This window comes from Sorghum bicolor, chromosome 1 (genome assembly GCF_000003195.3).
Source record: "Sorghum bicolor cultivar BTx623 chromosome 1, Sorghum_bicolor_NCBIv3, whole genome shotgun sequence".
In the NCBI taxonomy this organism is placed as follows: Eukaryota; Viridiplantae; Streptophyta; class Magnoliopsida; order Poales; family Poaceae; genus Sorghum; species Sorghum bicolor.
Window position 1 is genome coordinate 12,127,386 of NC_012870.2, and position 14,150 is coordinate 12,141,535.

A 14,150-nucleotide genomic window follows, 5' to 3' on the forward strand; every position below is an offset into this window, starting at 1 on the left:
CTAGAAATAGTTTGGGACAGTCACAACCAAAAAAATATTTAGAGTTAGTGAGAATAATCTCTAGAAGTTTCTAAATTTTGGATAATCCCAAATCGTCCCAAAAAAATTTAGAGTTGGTGAGACTAAAAACGAAAATAACTAAAAAAATCTGGATAATCCCTAAAACAATCATACGACAAGCATGAATGCATTTGTTACATGCTAGTTGAATTTCATAATTTATTTTATAATTTTGTAGATGTGTTTTGACACTAATTATAATGTTTCAGAAAATACAGAGATTTTTCATATTCCTGGAGCTAAATCTAGCTATTAGAAACTTCTAGACATGTTAATCATGAAATCTAATATTTTATTTGGGTTTATCTTTACCGCTACATTTTCTAAGATTTTCTCATAATTAAAAAAATAGATATTATTGTGGTTTCAAAACATTATTAGGTGTTTGTTGAGGTTTTATTTAAAAAGGATGAAAACTGCCTTAAAAAACACTTATAACCAGCACAGAGAGAATAGTTGTGCAAGTTGAGGATGCAGTTCGTCCGGCTTTAGAATGTGAGAAAGAAACGCCTAGACTCCAGTGATAATTCAACAGGCAAAAACAATACATATATTTTTGTTTTATTTATCACCAAAGCGGATGTCTGGCCCAAGCCTGTTAGACATCCTAGTTGTTACAAACTTGGGCTTTTATGTCCAAGCCGTCTGAGACCTTGTTTAGTTCTGATTCTTTTTAGTTTTACGTGCTGTAAGCACTGCACTGCTCAAAAAAATTATTTGGCCTTGTTTAGTTCACCCAAAAACTCAAAAAGTTTTCAAGATTCCTCGTCATATCGAATCTTGTGGCACATGCATGAAATATAGATAAAAATAATAACTAATTACACAGTTTGTCTGTAATTTGTGAGACCAATCTTTTGAGCCTAGTTAGCCTATAATTGAATAATGTTTGCCACAAACAAACGAAAGTGCTACAATGTCCAAAAAGCTTTCATTTTGCCAACTGAACAAGGTCTATGTAATTAATTTTTATTTACGTCTATATTTAATGTTTCATGCATATGCCGTAAGATTTGTTGTAATAGAAAATTTTGAAAAGTTTTTGCTCGAACAAGACATGAAGATATCATCAGCCCACGGGCATAGCCCAGATCTCTCGAACCGAAAGCACGTCAGTCCAGTCCACTCAAAAAAAAAAAAAAAACGCCAGTCCAGTCCACGTTCCTTCTCGCCAACATCACCCGACGCAGGCACGACCGAGGAAAACCGAAACCCGTCCCAAATCGTCGTCTCCTTCCCCTCCCCAGTCTCCACCACTCTTCCCCCTTTGCTTGCCCCACCAAATCGTAAACCCTAGCCGCGCCTGAGCGTGAGGCCAACCCCGTCGCAGCCATGGGCGCCAGCCGGAAGCTGCAGGGCGAGATCGACCGCGTCCTCAAGAAGGTCCAGGAGGGCGTCGACGTCTTCGACAGCATCTGGAACAAGGTACGCCCCCCCCCAGCGCCCTCCTTGCATTCACCCTGCCCCTGCGGGAAAATTTTCTCGCTAACTTTGTTGATGGCTTTTGTTTGAGGGCAGGTCTACGACACTGAGAATGCCAACCAGAAGGAGAAGTTCGAGGCGGACCTCAAGAAGGAGATCAAGAAGCTGCAGCGGTACAGGGACCAGATCAAGACATGGATCCAGTCCAGCGAGATCAAGGACAAGAAGGTGAGGATTACCTCGAGTCCTGCCCCCTCCCCTGGCAAGCCTCTATGTCTGCACGTGGAGGGGCATGCTTGTTTGCGATGCAATGCTGCTTCTGCTGTTTGCTGACATTAGGCTGTGATCAATGTACCGTTATTTTGTCCTCTTTAATGGAGTGCTAGGTAGAAGGGTGTCTTGATCAAGTTATGCTTTGTGGTGCAACACGGGTGGTGATCAGTGAGGGTAGGGACTTCGAATGGAGAATGGTTCCATTGTTGTACTTGTATATCATCTACTATAGGTGATGATTCGGGTGATAAAGTGTAGGCATAACTGGTGATGTGATCAGTTTCATACGTGTCCTGTCAGGGTCAGAGGTGCAAGGCGTTTGATGTTACTATTAATACGGCTGCCCATTCTTGTGTGCTTGTTTTGGTGTTGCTAGCTGTTCTGTTATCTAGATTTTCCTGTAATAAAGATGCTAGACGGTTTGGTTAACATGCTGAGGATGTGGATTTTGGTGTTATCACTCTTTTCCATCACCATGATTGTCTGCGGTCCATGGGCTACATTGTTCCCACTAGATGCCTCTCGCAATGCAAAGTTGTTGGGATGCAATATGTAATATTTAGGCAGTTTAATTTGTGAAAGTAGATGATATTTAGCAATATAGCTTTGAGATTACTCTTTCAAGTCCACTCAGTCCATTTTTTCTCTGCGCTTGGTACATATTGATACCTGATGTTTAATGCACTATGTGTATGCCTTCTGCTTCTTGAATTTGCAAGAGTAGTCCATCCGGATAGTTCATAACAAAAAATCTGGATGTCATATGCTCCGTCAGGCTAGGCTAGCTGGTCTATTTAGAATTTGTTTAATGAGCTACACATTGACTTCGTTGCATTCTTATTGAAATATGGAAACATACCTGTGCTTGAACTGAGTTTGCAAATAGTGTCATTTATTTTTTAAAAAAAACGTAAGAGTAATAGTGAATAGTTAGTTTTTAGCGACATTTATGAAGTATGAAGTGCTGCTGATATTAAGAACTTTGTGATTAAAGATCTAGTAGATGGTCTTAATTGGGAGACCCCGTGCTTTAAAATCTTGGAGTCCTGACAAACGCAGAAACATAATTGAGCTTTGTTAGTATGGAGTAAGTATTGTTGTCTACAGATTATGATCCCAGGCTTCTTGTTTATCTCTCTCCTTGTGATTGTCAAAGGCTATGGCTAGATTGAGGTGTAGTCACTTGAGATGCCATTTGAAGTTTGATGAAGGCACCCCCTTCACTTGGGCCGCTGTTCTTTTTTTTGTACGTTTCACTCAGCCTTCACAAATCGTCAGTAGAGTTCTGGAGTTTGTAAGGTCCTTATTCCTTATGCTTCTCTGCTAACTTTCAAGATAACAAGCTTTTAGAGTTTTTTGCTTCATATTGTACTTGGTACTTGGTATTCTATTTTAATCATCCAAAATATCAAATATATATTACTAGTGACCCAAATAAAAATGTTACTATGTTGCTGAAGAATTGTGGTATGATTCCTAATTTTAGTATTGACAATAGTTGTTTGCATATCTCAGTGGCTTTTCTTGTTGAAGTAATGTTTTTCTTCATGTGATATGTTATTTGTTTGCCAAATGCAGATAACTTTTAAGTTACATGCCTTACTGTTCTGGTTTTAATTGATTGTGATATATGTTGACATAGGTTAGTGCCTCTTATGAGCAGGCTCTGATGGATGCCCGAAAGCAGATTGAACGAGAGATGGAACGATTTAAAGTTTGTGAGAAGGAAACAAAAACTAAGGCCTTCTCAAAAGAAGGGTTAGGTCAGCAACCAAAAACAGTAAGCACTTGGACTTCTTTTTTTGTGCTATCATACTTTCCTAGCTTCATGTACATGTTTCGAGTTGTTTATATAACATCCTCGTCCTAAGAATGAGGATGCTGTTTCAAAATTATTTTGTGCTATTTTTTTGTAGCCTTTAAGAGTATGTTTCTTAAATCTTGTATGATCTGGCACATTTCTTCCTGGAGTAGTTAAACTTGTAAATACATTGCCAATAACACAGGGCAGTCTTGTGTAGTACTATTTATCTTGAGTTGCTGTGGACCTCATTATCTTGCAGCTTCTGTTTCGTGACTAATAATTAGTTCTTATTTGGTGCAGGATCCCAAAGAAAAGGCCAAAGCTGAAACAAGAGACTGGCTTAATAATGTGGTATGTTGGAATCCTGAATTGCTACTCTTGTGCTCTTATGTTTTCATATCTGTTGTTCTGTATACTAACCGAACCACATAGGCACAACATATTATATATGTATGCTATTCTGTTTGAGAATACCTTGGGTCTTTAATTCATTTCTGAGGACATGGTTTTTGTCCCTTTGGCTTCATTTCAGTTCGATTTCCAGATATTATTTGTAGATCAAAATACAATAGAATCATCTTGTGATGATACAATTCAGAATGGTTGCGGTTGTAACTAGTTTCTTTGATCTTTGATCCAATTGCTTTGAAACTATCACGTGGATGTTTAGGGCATGCTTGTATGATAGATTCAGTTCTGTTTCTATCTAGAATTGACAGAACCCATGCCAAATCAACATAGCTGGAAATGTTTCCATGAGAATCAGAGAAATGTTTTGGTGTTTTGACCTACAAGAGGAAATGACATCTTAGGTGTTTCGCTTATTCGCCTGGTTCTGGTTCTGGCTCGATTCCAGCCAGCTAACCAACTGCTTCCACGAAATGATTTTTATTCACCAAAGAAATGTCTTGAGAGAGAATCTGGATCCGAATTGTTTCTATGAGAATCTGGGACAATACCGAATGTGATGTTGTTTGTGATTACTGAATAACGTACCTTGAGTTCTGTCCCTTCATCGATTCTCTTGTTGTGCTGGTAGTGGTAGACAATCCAGAATGGATGTAACTACTTTCTTTAATCTGATTGCTCTGAAAATATCTCTTTGATGTTTGTATGGTTCTTCTAATTTTACTAGTTATTACTGATGGCTCCTGCTATGATGATTATTTGCTTTATTGTTGTAAGTGCTCACAATATCTAATGTACCTCTTGGACCATGTTATTTTTTACAGGTTAGTGATTTGGAAAGCCAGATTGATAACTTTGAAGCAGAGGTTGAAGGGCTTTCAATTAAAAAGGGAAAGCAAAGACCGCCTCGACTGGTAAGAACAGCTGTATTTATTCTATACTAATCTTACTTTTACTATTTATTTATGGAACTTGTTTTTCTATAATTTGTAATGTATAAGATGTGATTTTGCATGATTAGGTACATTTAGAGAAGTCTATTACCAGACATAAAGCTCATATAAAGAAATTGGAGTCAATCTTGAGACTTTTGGATAATGATGAGTTGAGTCCTGAGCAAGTCAATGATGTTAAAGATTTCCTTGATGACTATGTTGAACGTAATCAGGTATGTCTGCCTTCATATTTGACTCATACTCTCTCCATTCCCATATTATAGGTCATCTAAAATGACCTCTAATTTGGGATGGAGTGATATCCTTTTTTGTATTGTTGAGTGCTAATTGTGAATTGTGATAATGTACAGGCAAATGATCGACCTTTTATTTGTTATTTTTTGTTTTCTTCGTTCATGTTTAGGAAGACTTCGATGAATTCAGTGATGTTGAGGACCTCTATAGCACATTGCCTATGGAGAAGGTTGAAGCACTTGAAGACATGGTTTCACTTGCTCCTTCTAGTCTTGTGAAGGTAAGCTATAAATGTTGGCTGATTTGTTTTTATTCTTATGACTGAATGGAAACAACTAGCAGAAAATCAACAGTTTTACAGTGGCCTGGTGTGGGAGTTGGAGTCTGACAGGGGTGCGGGTGTAAGATTTAGCAAGATCAGAAAATAAGTATCAGGGGATTGTTTGCATATATATTTTTTATTGTACTCCATCCATTCCAAATTATACTCCTGTCCCATAAAGAGTCATTCTCGCTTCCCAAAAAGTCAAACCAAATAGATTTGATGAAATATTAATATTTATGGTACATAATTAGTATCATTGGATAGATCTTTGAACATATTTTCATAATAAACTTATTTGGAGATACAAATGTTGCTAATATTTTCCACAAATCTAGTCAAACTTAAGAAAGTTTGACCAGCAGGAGTCCTATAGCGACTCTTTTTTAGGGACGGAGGGAGTAAGTCAGCCTGGCTTTTCTAGATTAGACAGCATAAATCTAGGTGCATGGCAAAAGCTGTGTCTAGAAAAGCCATTAAACATATAATTGGAATGAACAGAGTATATTAGTTATATTTATGATAGATAAATAATCCTTTTGTCATTCTTTTGCTTAGCTATTAGAGTCATACAATAGGTCTGGTCAGCTGAAAATTAACAGTTTTTATATGGCTGCTGCAAACATTGTTATCAATAGCAGAGGTCCTTTTTTATGTACATTTAGTCTTTTTCTTCTGTGTTTAGGCAGTTCCTCTGCCTTGTATTTACATTTTGTTTTGCTCCCGTCCCCCACCCCCACAATGTAGTTATATGTTTCAGCCTTGTTTCATAATTGGCAGGGTGCTGCTTCTGTTTCGACTACTGCAGTTTTGAGCACAAAGAGTTCAGTTGCATCTTCGCCTACTCAGGTTCATGCTGTTATTATTTATTTTGATGGTTTGTAGTACAGATGAAATGTAATATAATATTTTTATATTAATATGCATTTGATTTCTCATATTTGATAAATAAATGCCAGCTGTGCTTCTGTAATTTTGAAAGTGCTAGTGCTGAATCTGTTGATATATGTCCATTCCCATCAGTGTCACCACTTGAATTTCTATTGGTTTTGCTACAATATTTGTACAATAAGAACATAATCTAATAACAAATTAGAGAATTGTGTTTTCAGGAATGTAATATAATATTTTTATATTAATATGCATTTGATTTCTCATATTTGATAAATAAATGCCAGCTGTGCTTCTGTAATTTTGAAAGTGCTAGTGCTGAATCTGTTGATATATGTCCATTCCCATCAGTGTCACCACTTGAATTTCTATTGGTTTTGCTACAATATTGGTACAATAAGAACACAATCTAATAACAAATTAGAGAATTGTGTTTTCAGGTCAATCCTCATGTCATTTCAATTATTAACTGTCTGTTGTCTTACCAACTGTTTCATCTTTTTTTTTCAGCCTACCATATCAACAACTCCTTCACAAAGTACATCACAAGATCAAACAGAGGAGACAGCTTCACAAGAAAGCAATCCTGAATCTGCGCCACAAACACCACCTCCAAAAGGTGGAAATCCTGGACCTTCAGTACCAGCTGTGCCCATTGCTGTCAGTACTGGTAGTGCAGCTGTTTCTGTACCTCCAGAAACAATTAGTTCCCCTGTGCGACCAACTGTTCCCACCACAGCGGCTGCAATACTTTCTTCTGCTATTCCACGAAGTGTTCCTGAGAATACGCCTGCTATTACCTCAATTCCTGCAAACTTATCTACCACCTTGAAGGATGATGAAAGCATGAGTTTTCCTCCACGACGACCATCTCCTGCTATTACTGAAATTGGAATTGGCAGGGGCATAGCTCGAGGAATAACTAGTAGTCAGGGATTAGGTACAGCTCCCATAACTATTGGTCCAGTCCCAGGAAATGGATCGGTTAGTGCACTTCCTGCAATAAATGACTTGTCCAAAAGAAATATATTGAACACTGACGAGAAGATTAATAGTGGTGGTCTTTCTCAGCAGTTGGTTACGCCTCTTGGTAGTAAAGTTCAACCCCAGCAGGTTCCCAGGACTAATGATGCAATTAGCTCTGATTCTGCTAATCCAAATGAAAATCCTATTCTTGGTGGAAGAGTATTTTCTCCTCCAGTTGTTTCTGGGGTTCAATGGAGACCTCAAGCTGCTGCTACATTTCAAAATCAAAGTGAAACTGTATGTACCTCTTCTGTTAATTTTATTTTTATTATATAGTCAAATTGCCCTTGGTCACTTGACCAGATTTCTTAATAGCAACTGCTCCATCCAGCCAACTTTAAGTGATGTTCTGGAATATTTGGTTTAAATTATAGGGTGTATAAGGAGGGATGGGAACAATAACTAAAGGTGTGAAATCAAGTGAATGAGAGAATAAGAATTACCAAGCTACCCCTATTCAAGTACACTGGAGACATAAGAGAGAATAGTTAGTGAGTGCATGCACATTTTTGTGATAAATGGAAGCAATCATGCTAAAACATCAATAAATCTCTTGTGCACCTTAATATTTAGCCAATATAAAAAGAAAGGACAATATCGATTTAGTTTTCAAGTCAATTTTGTCCAAAATACCGGAGAGGGTTGTTCAAATTATGTATAAGTTATTCTGAGTTTGTTCTTGGTTTTGTTTGTGAAATGTTAATGTTTTTTCCTGTTCAACCTGTTTGTATGCATCCAAATAACTGATGCTTTTGTACTGAAAAGAACTTTTTTATTTTGAACTTTGATTTGATAATTCCTCATTAGGCTGACAAATGCTTGCCTATATGCCATTTTCTCTCTGTATTTCCAGAGTCAATTTCGTGGAAGGCCTGAGATTTCTGCTGATCACAGGGAGAAGTACATACAAAGACTGCAGCAAGTACAGCAGCAAGGTGGCAGCCTTCTGAATGTTTCTCATATAACTGGCATAAATCAGAAGCAATTTCCAACACAGCAACCAAATCCCCTTCTACAACAGGTTCTACTGCTGCTACTACAATATTAAAATTTGCAGCAAATACAACTTGGCTTAGCACATCCATATTCTACTTCTCTGTTTTGTTTCTTGATGTTTATTCTCTGTCACTGTTGTAAATCCTTCTATATCTTAGTCACCATTTGGAATGGAGGAAAAATGAAGGAATTTTGAAGGATTAAATTTCTAGAGGAATTTTTTCTATGAGAACCTTTGGAACAAAGGATTAAATCCTACAAATTCCTTTTGGAGAAAAATAAGCACGAGGTCCAACCTCTTGTTTTTGTTTTCCTTTGTGTCTTAGGATTCCTGTGTACCGTCCAAATGCTTCATTCTTAACTTTCCTGTATTCTAGTTTCCTATAGGATTTCCATTGCATGGCCATTTCAATCCTGTGTTTTTCCTATTCCTATATTTTGAGAATGCTGCATTTCAAGAAATCAGTTGCACTTAGATATACACAATGTCTAGATGCATAGTAAAAGGAATGTATCTAGAAAAGCCAAAATGTCTTATAATTTGGCCGTTTGTTTCATAAGACTACATTCCCATTGTCATTTCATGTCACAGAACTTCTCTCCTAGCAATTTGTATAACGAACTACAAAAAAAGTTTTATCATTCTATAATGCAAACTCCACTTTGAAAAGTTTAGGTTTGTGAAATGGGTAATATAAGTATAGTTTTGAATATAAATTCTGTAAAAGGTATGATTTTGATATAAAATGATAATGGAAGTAGTTTAGATAATTTGAAATATAATTGTGATACAGAAGGCCAAAAAGGTGTAGTTCTGTGAAATAAGTTTCCAAATTGTATGTTTGTGGTAGTTTTCAGCTTTTTGCCATTTGTAGAATAATTTTGTAAAAAAATGCTCTTTTTCCCTGCCAAATGTCTTCATTTTTTTCCTTGCTTCTACTTATAACCTGTTTTTTTCACACGGATTGTTTTATTTATGCAGTTCAATTCACAGAGTTCCTCTATATCTTCCCAAGTGAATCTTGGGCTTGGAGTTCAAGGATCAGGTATTACCTCATCTACCATGTCAGAATTCATAAGCGCCCAGTTCTGCAGAAAAACACTGGATTATTTTTTACTTTCAGTTGGGCAAAGAAATTGCAATGTTTGTAGTTGTTTGACATGCATTGAGAATTTACCCATCTGTGCAGATGCTGGCCATATAAAAAGTGAAGAACAGCAACAAATTTTGGCTGAAGATGTTGGTGTGGAATCTTCCGCAACAACGGGAGCAAATAAACAAACAAGTGAAGATGACACAAAGATTCCATATTCGGTATATCAAGCTTTTGCACATGTCCTCGAACCTTCCTTTTTTTCTTTTGCAAATGTCTGTTAATGAAATCAGTTTTGGCTGTGTGTTCAGTTTGTTTCTTCCAACTGCATTAGATGTTCGAGTTTAACTAATTAGAAAACTAATATGGAAAGCTGAAATTACCAAGTACTCCCTCCGTTCCAAATTATAAGTAGCTTTGACCTTTTTGGTAGTACATCCATTTTGCTAAGCATCTAGACATATAGTTACAAAATCAGTTCAGTTGTTACTTTGTTAGGAATTCTACTCGTATGTCCCAGAAAACTAATGTGTGGTTGCTAACATGTTATTGCATTACTTCGCCTTTTGCATATCTGTCTTGCTCTACAAGGTCTCAAGCTTTTTATTCTTAATTATCATCAAACTGTATCATGGCTGTTATCCGTATGGTCCAAACAAACTGCTTGGACTCACTGTCCCATACTCTTTTAAATGAAAAGTCCAACCAATCTGAACATAGTAAATATCTTTCTGTCCTCGAGACACATGGAATTTATCTTGCTTTTCTCTGTGCTTAGCTTCTTGTTACATCTCAGACTATTTTCTGGCAGAATCCTTCAGCACCTGCGGCAGAAAGCACTCAGCTGCCTAGGGATACTGATCTATCACCTGGGCAGCCTTTGCAACCTGGAATGTCATCATCTGGTGTTGGTGTTATCGGCCGAAGAAGTGTATCTGATCTTGGTGCAATCGGAGATAACCTTACCGGAACTTCTGCTAGTTCAGGTCATGATCAGCTTTATAATATGCAAATGCTCGAAGCTGCATTCCACAGGCTTCCACAACCCAAGGACTCTGAGCGTGCTAAAACTTACATTCCGGTATGGGTTTTTGAAAGACATGGGTGCCACTTCCTGCTACAAAGTTTCTAGCGCATTGTTCTTATTTTCTTACCTGCCTTCATTTTCAGCGGCACCCTGCAGTTACCCCTGCTAGCTACCCCCAAATTCAGGCACCAATCGTATCACATCCCACCTTTTGGGAAAGAATTGGTAGCGACACATTAGCTACTGACATGCTGTTCTTTGCATTCTACTACCAACAGGTCAATTTTCCTTGCCCTTTCCAAATTATATTTGTTTCCTGCACTATCAGCGATTTTTTATCAGTTCTTAGTTTTTACTCCTAATAATGTTCTTCTGTTGCAGAACACATACCAACAATACTTGGCTGCTAGAGAACTGAAGAAGCAATCATGGAGATTTCACCGGAGGTACAATACCTGGTTCCAGCGGCATGTGGAGCCACAGGTCACGACTGATGAGTATGAGCGGGGATCATATGTATACTTTGATTTCCATGTCACCGAGGATGGCTCAGGATGGTATGTAGGCCTTTCCTTCCTTCGAGCAATGTTATTGTAATGTGTTCTTTTTTTTTTGTCCTGTTCTTTTGTGCATCGTGGACTGGTGGTGATAGCTAACCTGTTGCTAACACTGCTTGCAGGTGCCAAAGAATCAAGAATGACTTCACATTTGAGTACAACTACCTTGAGGATGAGCTATCAGTACAAACAAACTAGAGTGCCATGGCAGTAGGTCTAATTAAACCATTGTGTCCAATGTGAATTTTGTAGTTTTCATAAGGTGACTGGCTGTTATAACCTGGACTCTTGAAAAAAATTCTCCAGCTGTAAACTAATGGGGTGATTGTTTCAAAAAAAAAAAAACCTAAGAGTTGCCCTGTGCATTCCTTGTAGGTTCTGATGCACCGAACATGCTGCAATTAGAATCGTGTTATGCCGGCCTATCAAACTGTTTGACTCAGCTGTACATGCCTACATGGTCGTTCTGATCTGCATGCACGATAGTCGATAGTTTAATGGGTGCCTGATAAAAAAAAGAGTGGTTTGTTTCCGTCTCATCTACGAGAGACTACGCGGGAATCGTCACCGGAAATGAAGTCCAAATTGGCGGTAAAATGTGATGTTCACCGCAACTCTTGCTATACAGTACGTGCTTGAATTGGAAAGAAGGTACGTGCGGGGCGTGCGCGCATTGTTACTTAAGCAAAATTCAGAGTTGTGATGCTGTGCGGATGATCATGCAGGTAGAGCGATGGGTCGTTTTGATAAGCCAAAGTAGAACATGCAGGTAGAAGACTAGAACGATGGTTCATTTCGATAATCCAAAGTACTTGACGTAAGATTCGGTTTATCGAGGAGAGAGTAATTCGAACATCAAAACCGTCGTTTCAGTGCATCTTGAGGCCCGGATCAATCCAGACATGACGACCGTATTAATTAACTATATTTGGGATTTCGAGCAGCGTGCTAATTTTGATTATGTTACAATCTTCTTGCAGTACTTGCGAGCCGTTGAGAAAGATTGAGATAGATGCATCACGTATGCATGTTGTGTTGTCGATCGTCTGTCACGTACGGGCGCGTGCGTTCACTGTTGAGGCCGTACGGCACTTGCATATACTGGGAAACAGTACTGTAATACAGACACAAAATCATGGGCTTAATTAGCCTGCAAATATCATTTGAGTTAGTAGTAGTAGTATATATATATATAGGACCATGTGCCCACAAGGAACAAATTAACGGCACGCACGCACAGCCTGCAAATGCGAGGGGTCGACCGTCGAAGCAGTGGGGGGTTTTTTTTTCGACGACAGTGGGTTATTGCAGGCTGCAGCACATGAACCGGGACGGGAAGAGTGTTGTGTTTCAGTGCTCGTGTACGTACGTGTCAGAGTGTTGTTTACGTTAACGCCAGCGCGCCATTATGCATGCATGCAGCGCGACAGCTTGCTGCGTGCGTGCGTGCGTGCATGCGTGCGTCTCCGATACCGACACTCTCCACGGCTAGCTAGCCTTTTTACTTGCTCTGATGATCTGATCCACGTCAAAATAATAATGATCATCACGTACGGGCAGCACGGCACTGATCCAATGTTTTAGCAGATAGCACAGGTCAATTGTGTCATGAAAGGGTCCAAATTAAGAATAATCCTGATGATTAATAAGGCGCCGGGCTGTACTTCATATAGGGCATGAGGCCACGAGCACAATTAATTCCTCTGCGTGCTACTGCAGCTTGAGCTCACCGTTTTTTCCAAGAAACATAAGGTCGTCTCGCATCGCATATGTCTGCTTCGTCTCGCCTTGTGCCGTGTCATCTGCCATCGTTCCATACTTCCATGATGACGCATTGAACAAAGGTTCCCTTCGTTCCTCGTACATGTCATACTCGTACGTTACTACGTATAGTATGGTGTGTGGTCAGCGGTGAAGCTAAAGCAAATTAGAGTGAGGTGCACTTAGTTTGTGGACGCATAGATATCTTTTGTAGGCTGTATATATGATAAAATTTTAAATCTAATTATTATTTTTATAATTTTTAAAGGTGTATTTGCACCTCTAATTAACATGTGGCTTCGCCAAGATGGTTGTCACGGGTAACTGCACACAGCACACTGACTTCATTCGCATAGGGTCGTGGTGTCTCTATGAAATATAATCCGTATGATTGAGGGGGTTATACTTACATGGGCCGGGGTGCTACCTCTTGCTCTAAATTCTCCTATAATTCTAAGTAACCAAACGAGTAGTTAAACATAACTAGATACTAATAAAGATATGATAAGAATCGTTTTCCTATTTACGCTGCGACGAGTTGAGAGTAAAAACTTTGAACATTCGAACGTTAGTTGCGAGTAGCGACACGGCCCCCGCGACCGTACGGGCGGAGGAGTGCAGTGGGGCCGTGCTGACGTTGCAAAGGTGGAGCACCGCTGCAGAGGTAGCTAGCCGCCACCGACCACGCTGCGAGCTTGCCGGCCGCGCGCGGGCTCGGCCGGTGAAACGGGCGGGGTGGAGAGGCTGCTGCATGCGCCGCAAATGAATTTGTTTATTACTACACCTCCGCGTCTAGGTGTAGCAATGCAATGCGACCGTTTGGTGATCGGCGGCGACGCACGCTCATACAGGCACGCACCCTGCGTAAGTGGCTCCATGCATGCATGGCATCCATCGTCCACTAGAGCCTGTCTCACGCTCCCACGCGCGCGTCTTCACATCAGCTCCGTCGAACCGCGATAGCTGTGGCCTGGTGTCGCTCCATCCTGACCATCGTCCACTAGTAGAGATGAGAATTGTTGAATTTACACAATTTTTAGACTTGTTTGGCACAGTTCAACAGTGAAGTTGTTTTTTTTAGAAAATAGCTTCATAAACAACTTTATAGATGAAGCTAAACTATTTTGAAAAAAGTGTTTTTTAAATAGCTTCAACAACTACTTTATGCATAGATGAAAGAGAGAAATGGGGAAGAGAGCTGCAATAAACTACTTTTTTCAGCCCAACTCATATTTTTGTGAGAGAAACTGTTTTAGAAATAGGTGTTTGGCAAGAAAAAAACAGCTCACAATAGCCAAACAGACCCTTTGTTAAAACAT

At 39.1% G+C, this 14,150-nt stretch overlaps 1 protein-coding gene across 4 annotated transcripts; it reads left to right on the top strand.

Annotated features, from left to right (window-relative positions):
- On the top strand, positions 1,250-11,512 carry LOC110430397 (general negative regulator of transcription subunit 3). Of its 4 annotated transcripts, none has more exons than XM_021448077.1 (17): positions 1,250-1,485; positions 1,579-1,710; positions 3,398-3,535; positions 3,860-3,910; positions 4,792-4,881; positions 4,989-5,135; positions 5,327-5,437; positions 6,260-6,328; positions 6,881-7,354; positions 7,442-7,633; positions 8,250-8,417; positions 9,375-9,438; positions 9,583-9,707; positions 10,298-10,567; positions 10,657-10,791; positions 10,895-11,070; positions 11,193-11,512. In XM_021448077.1, exons 1-17 carry the CDS (start codon positions 1,393-1,395, stop codon positions 11,266-11,268), a joined length of 2,511 nt encoding a protein of 836 aa, XP_021303752.1. In that variant the 5' UTR covers positions 1,250-1,392; the 3' UTR covers positions 11,269-11,512. The 4 variants fall into 4 exon arrangements, with proteins under 4 accessions (XP_021303752.1, XP_021303741.1, XP_021303758.1 ...); XM_021448083.1 differs by having other exon boundaries at positions 1,251-1,485; positions 7,445-7,633; XM_021448066.1 differs by having other exon boundaries at positions 6,881-7,633.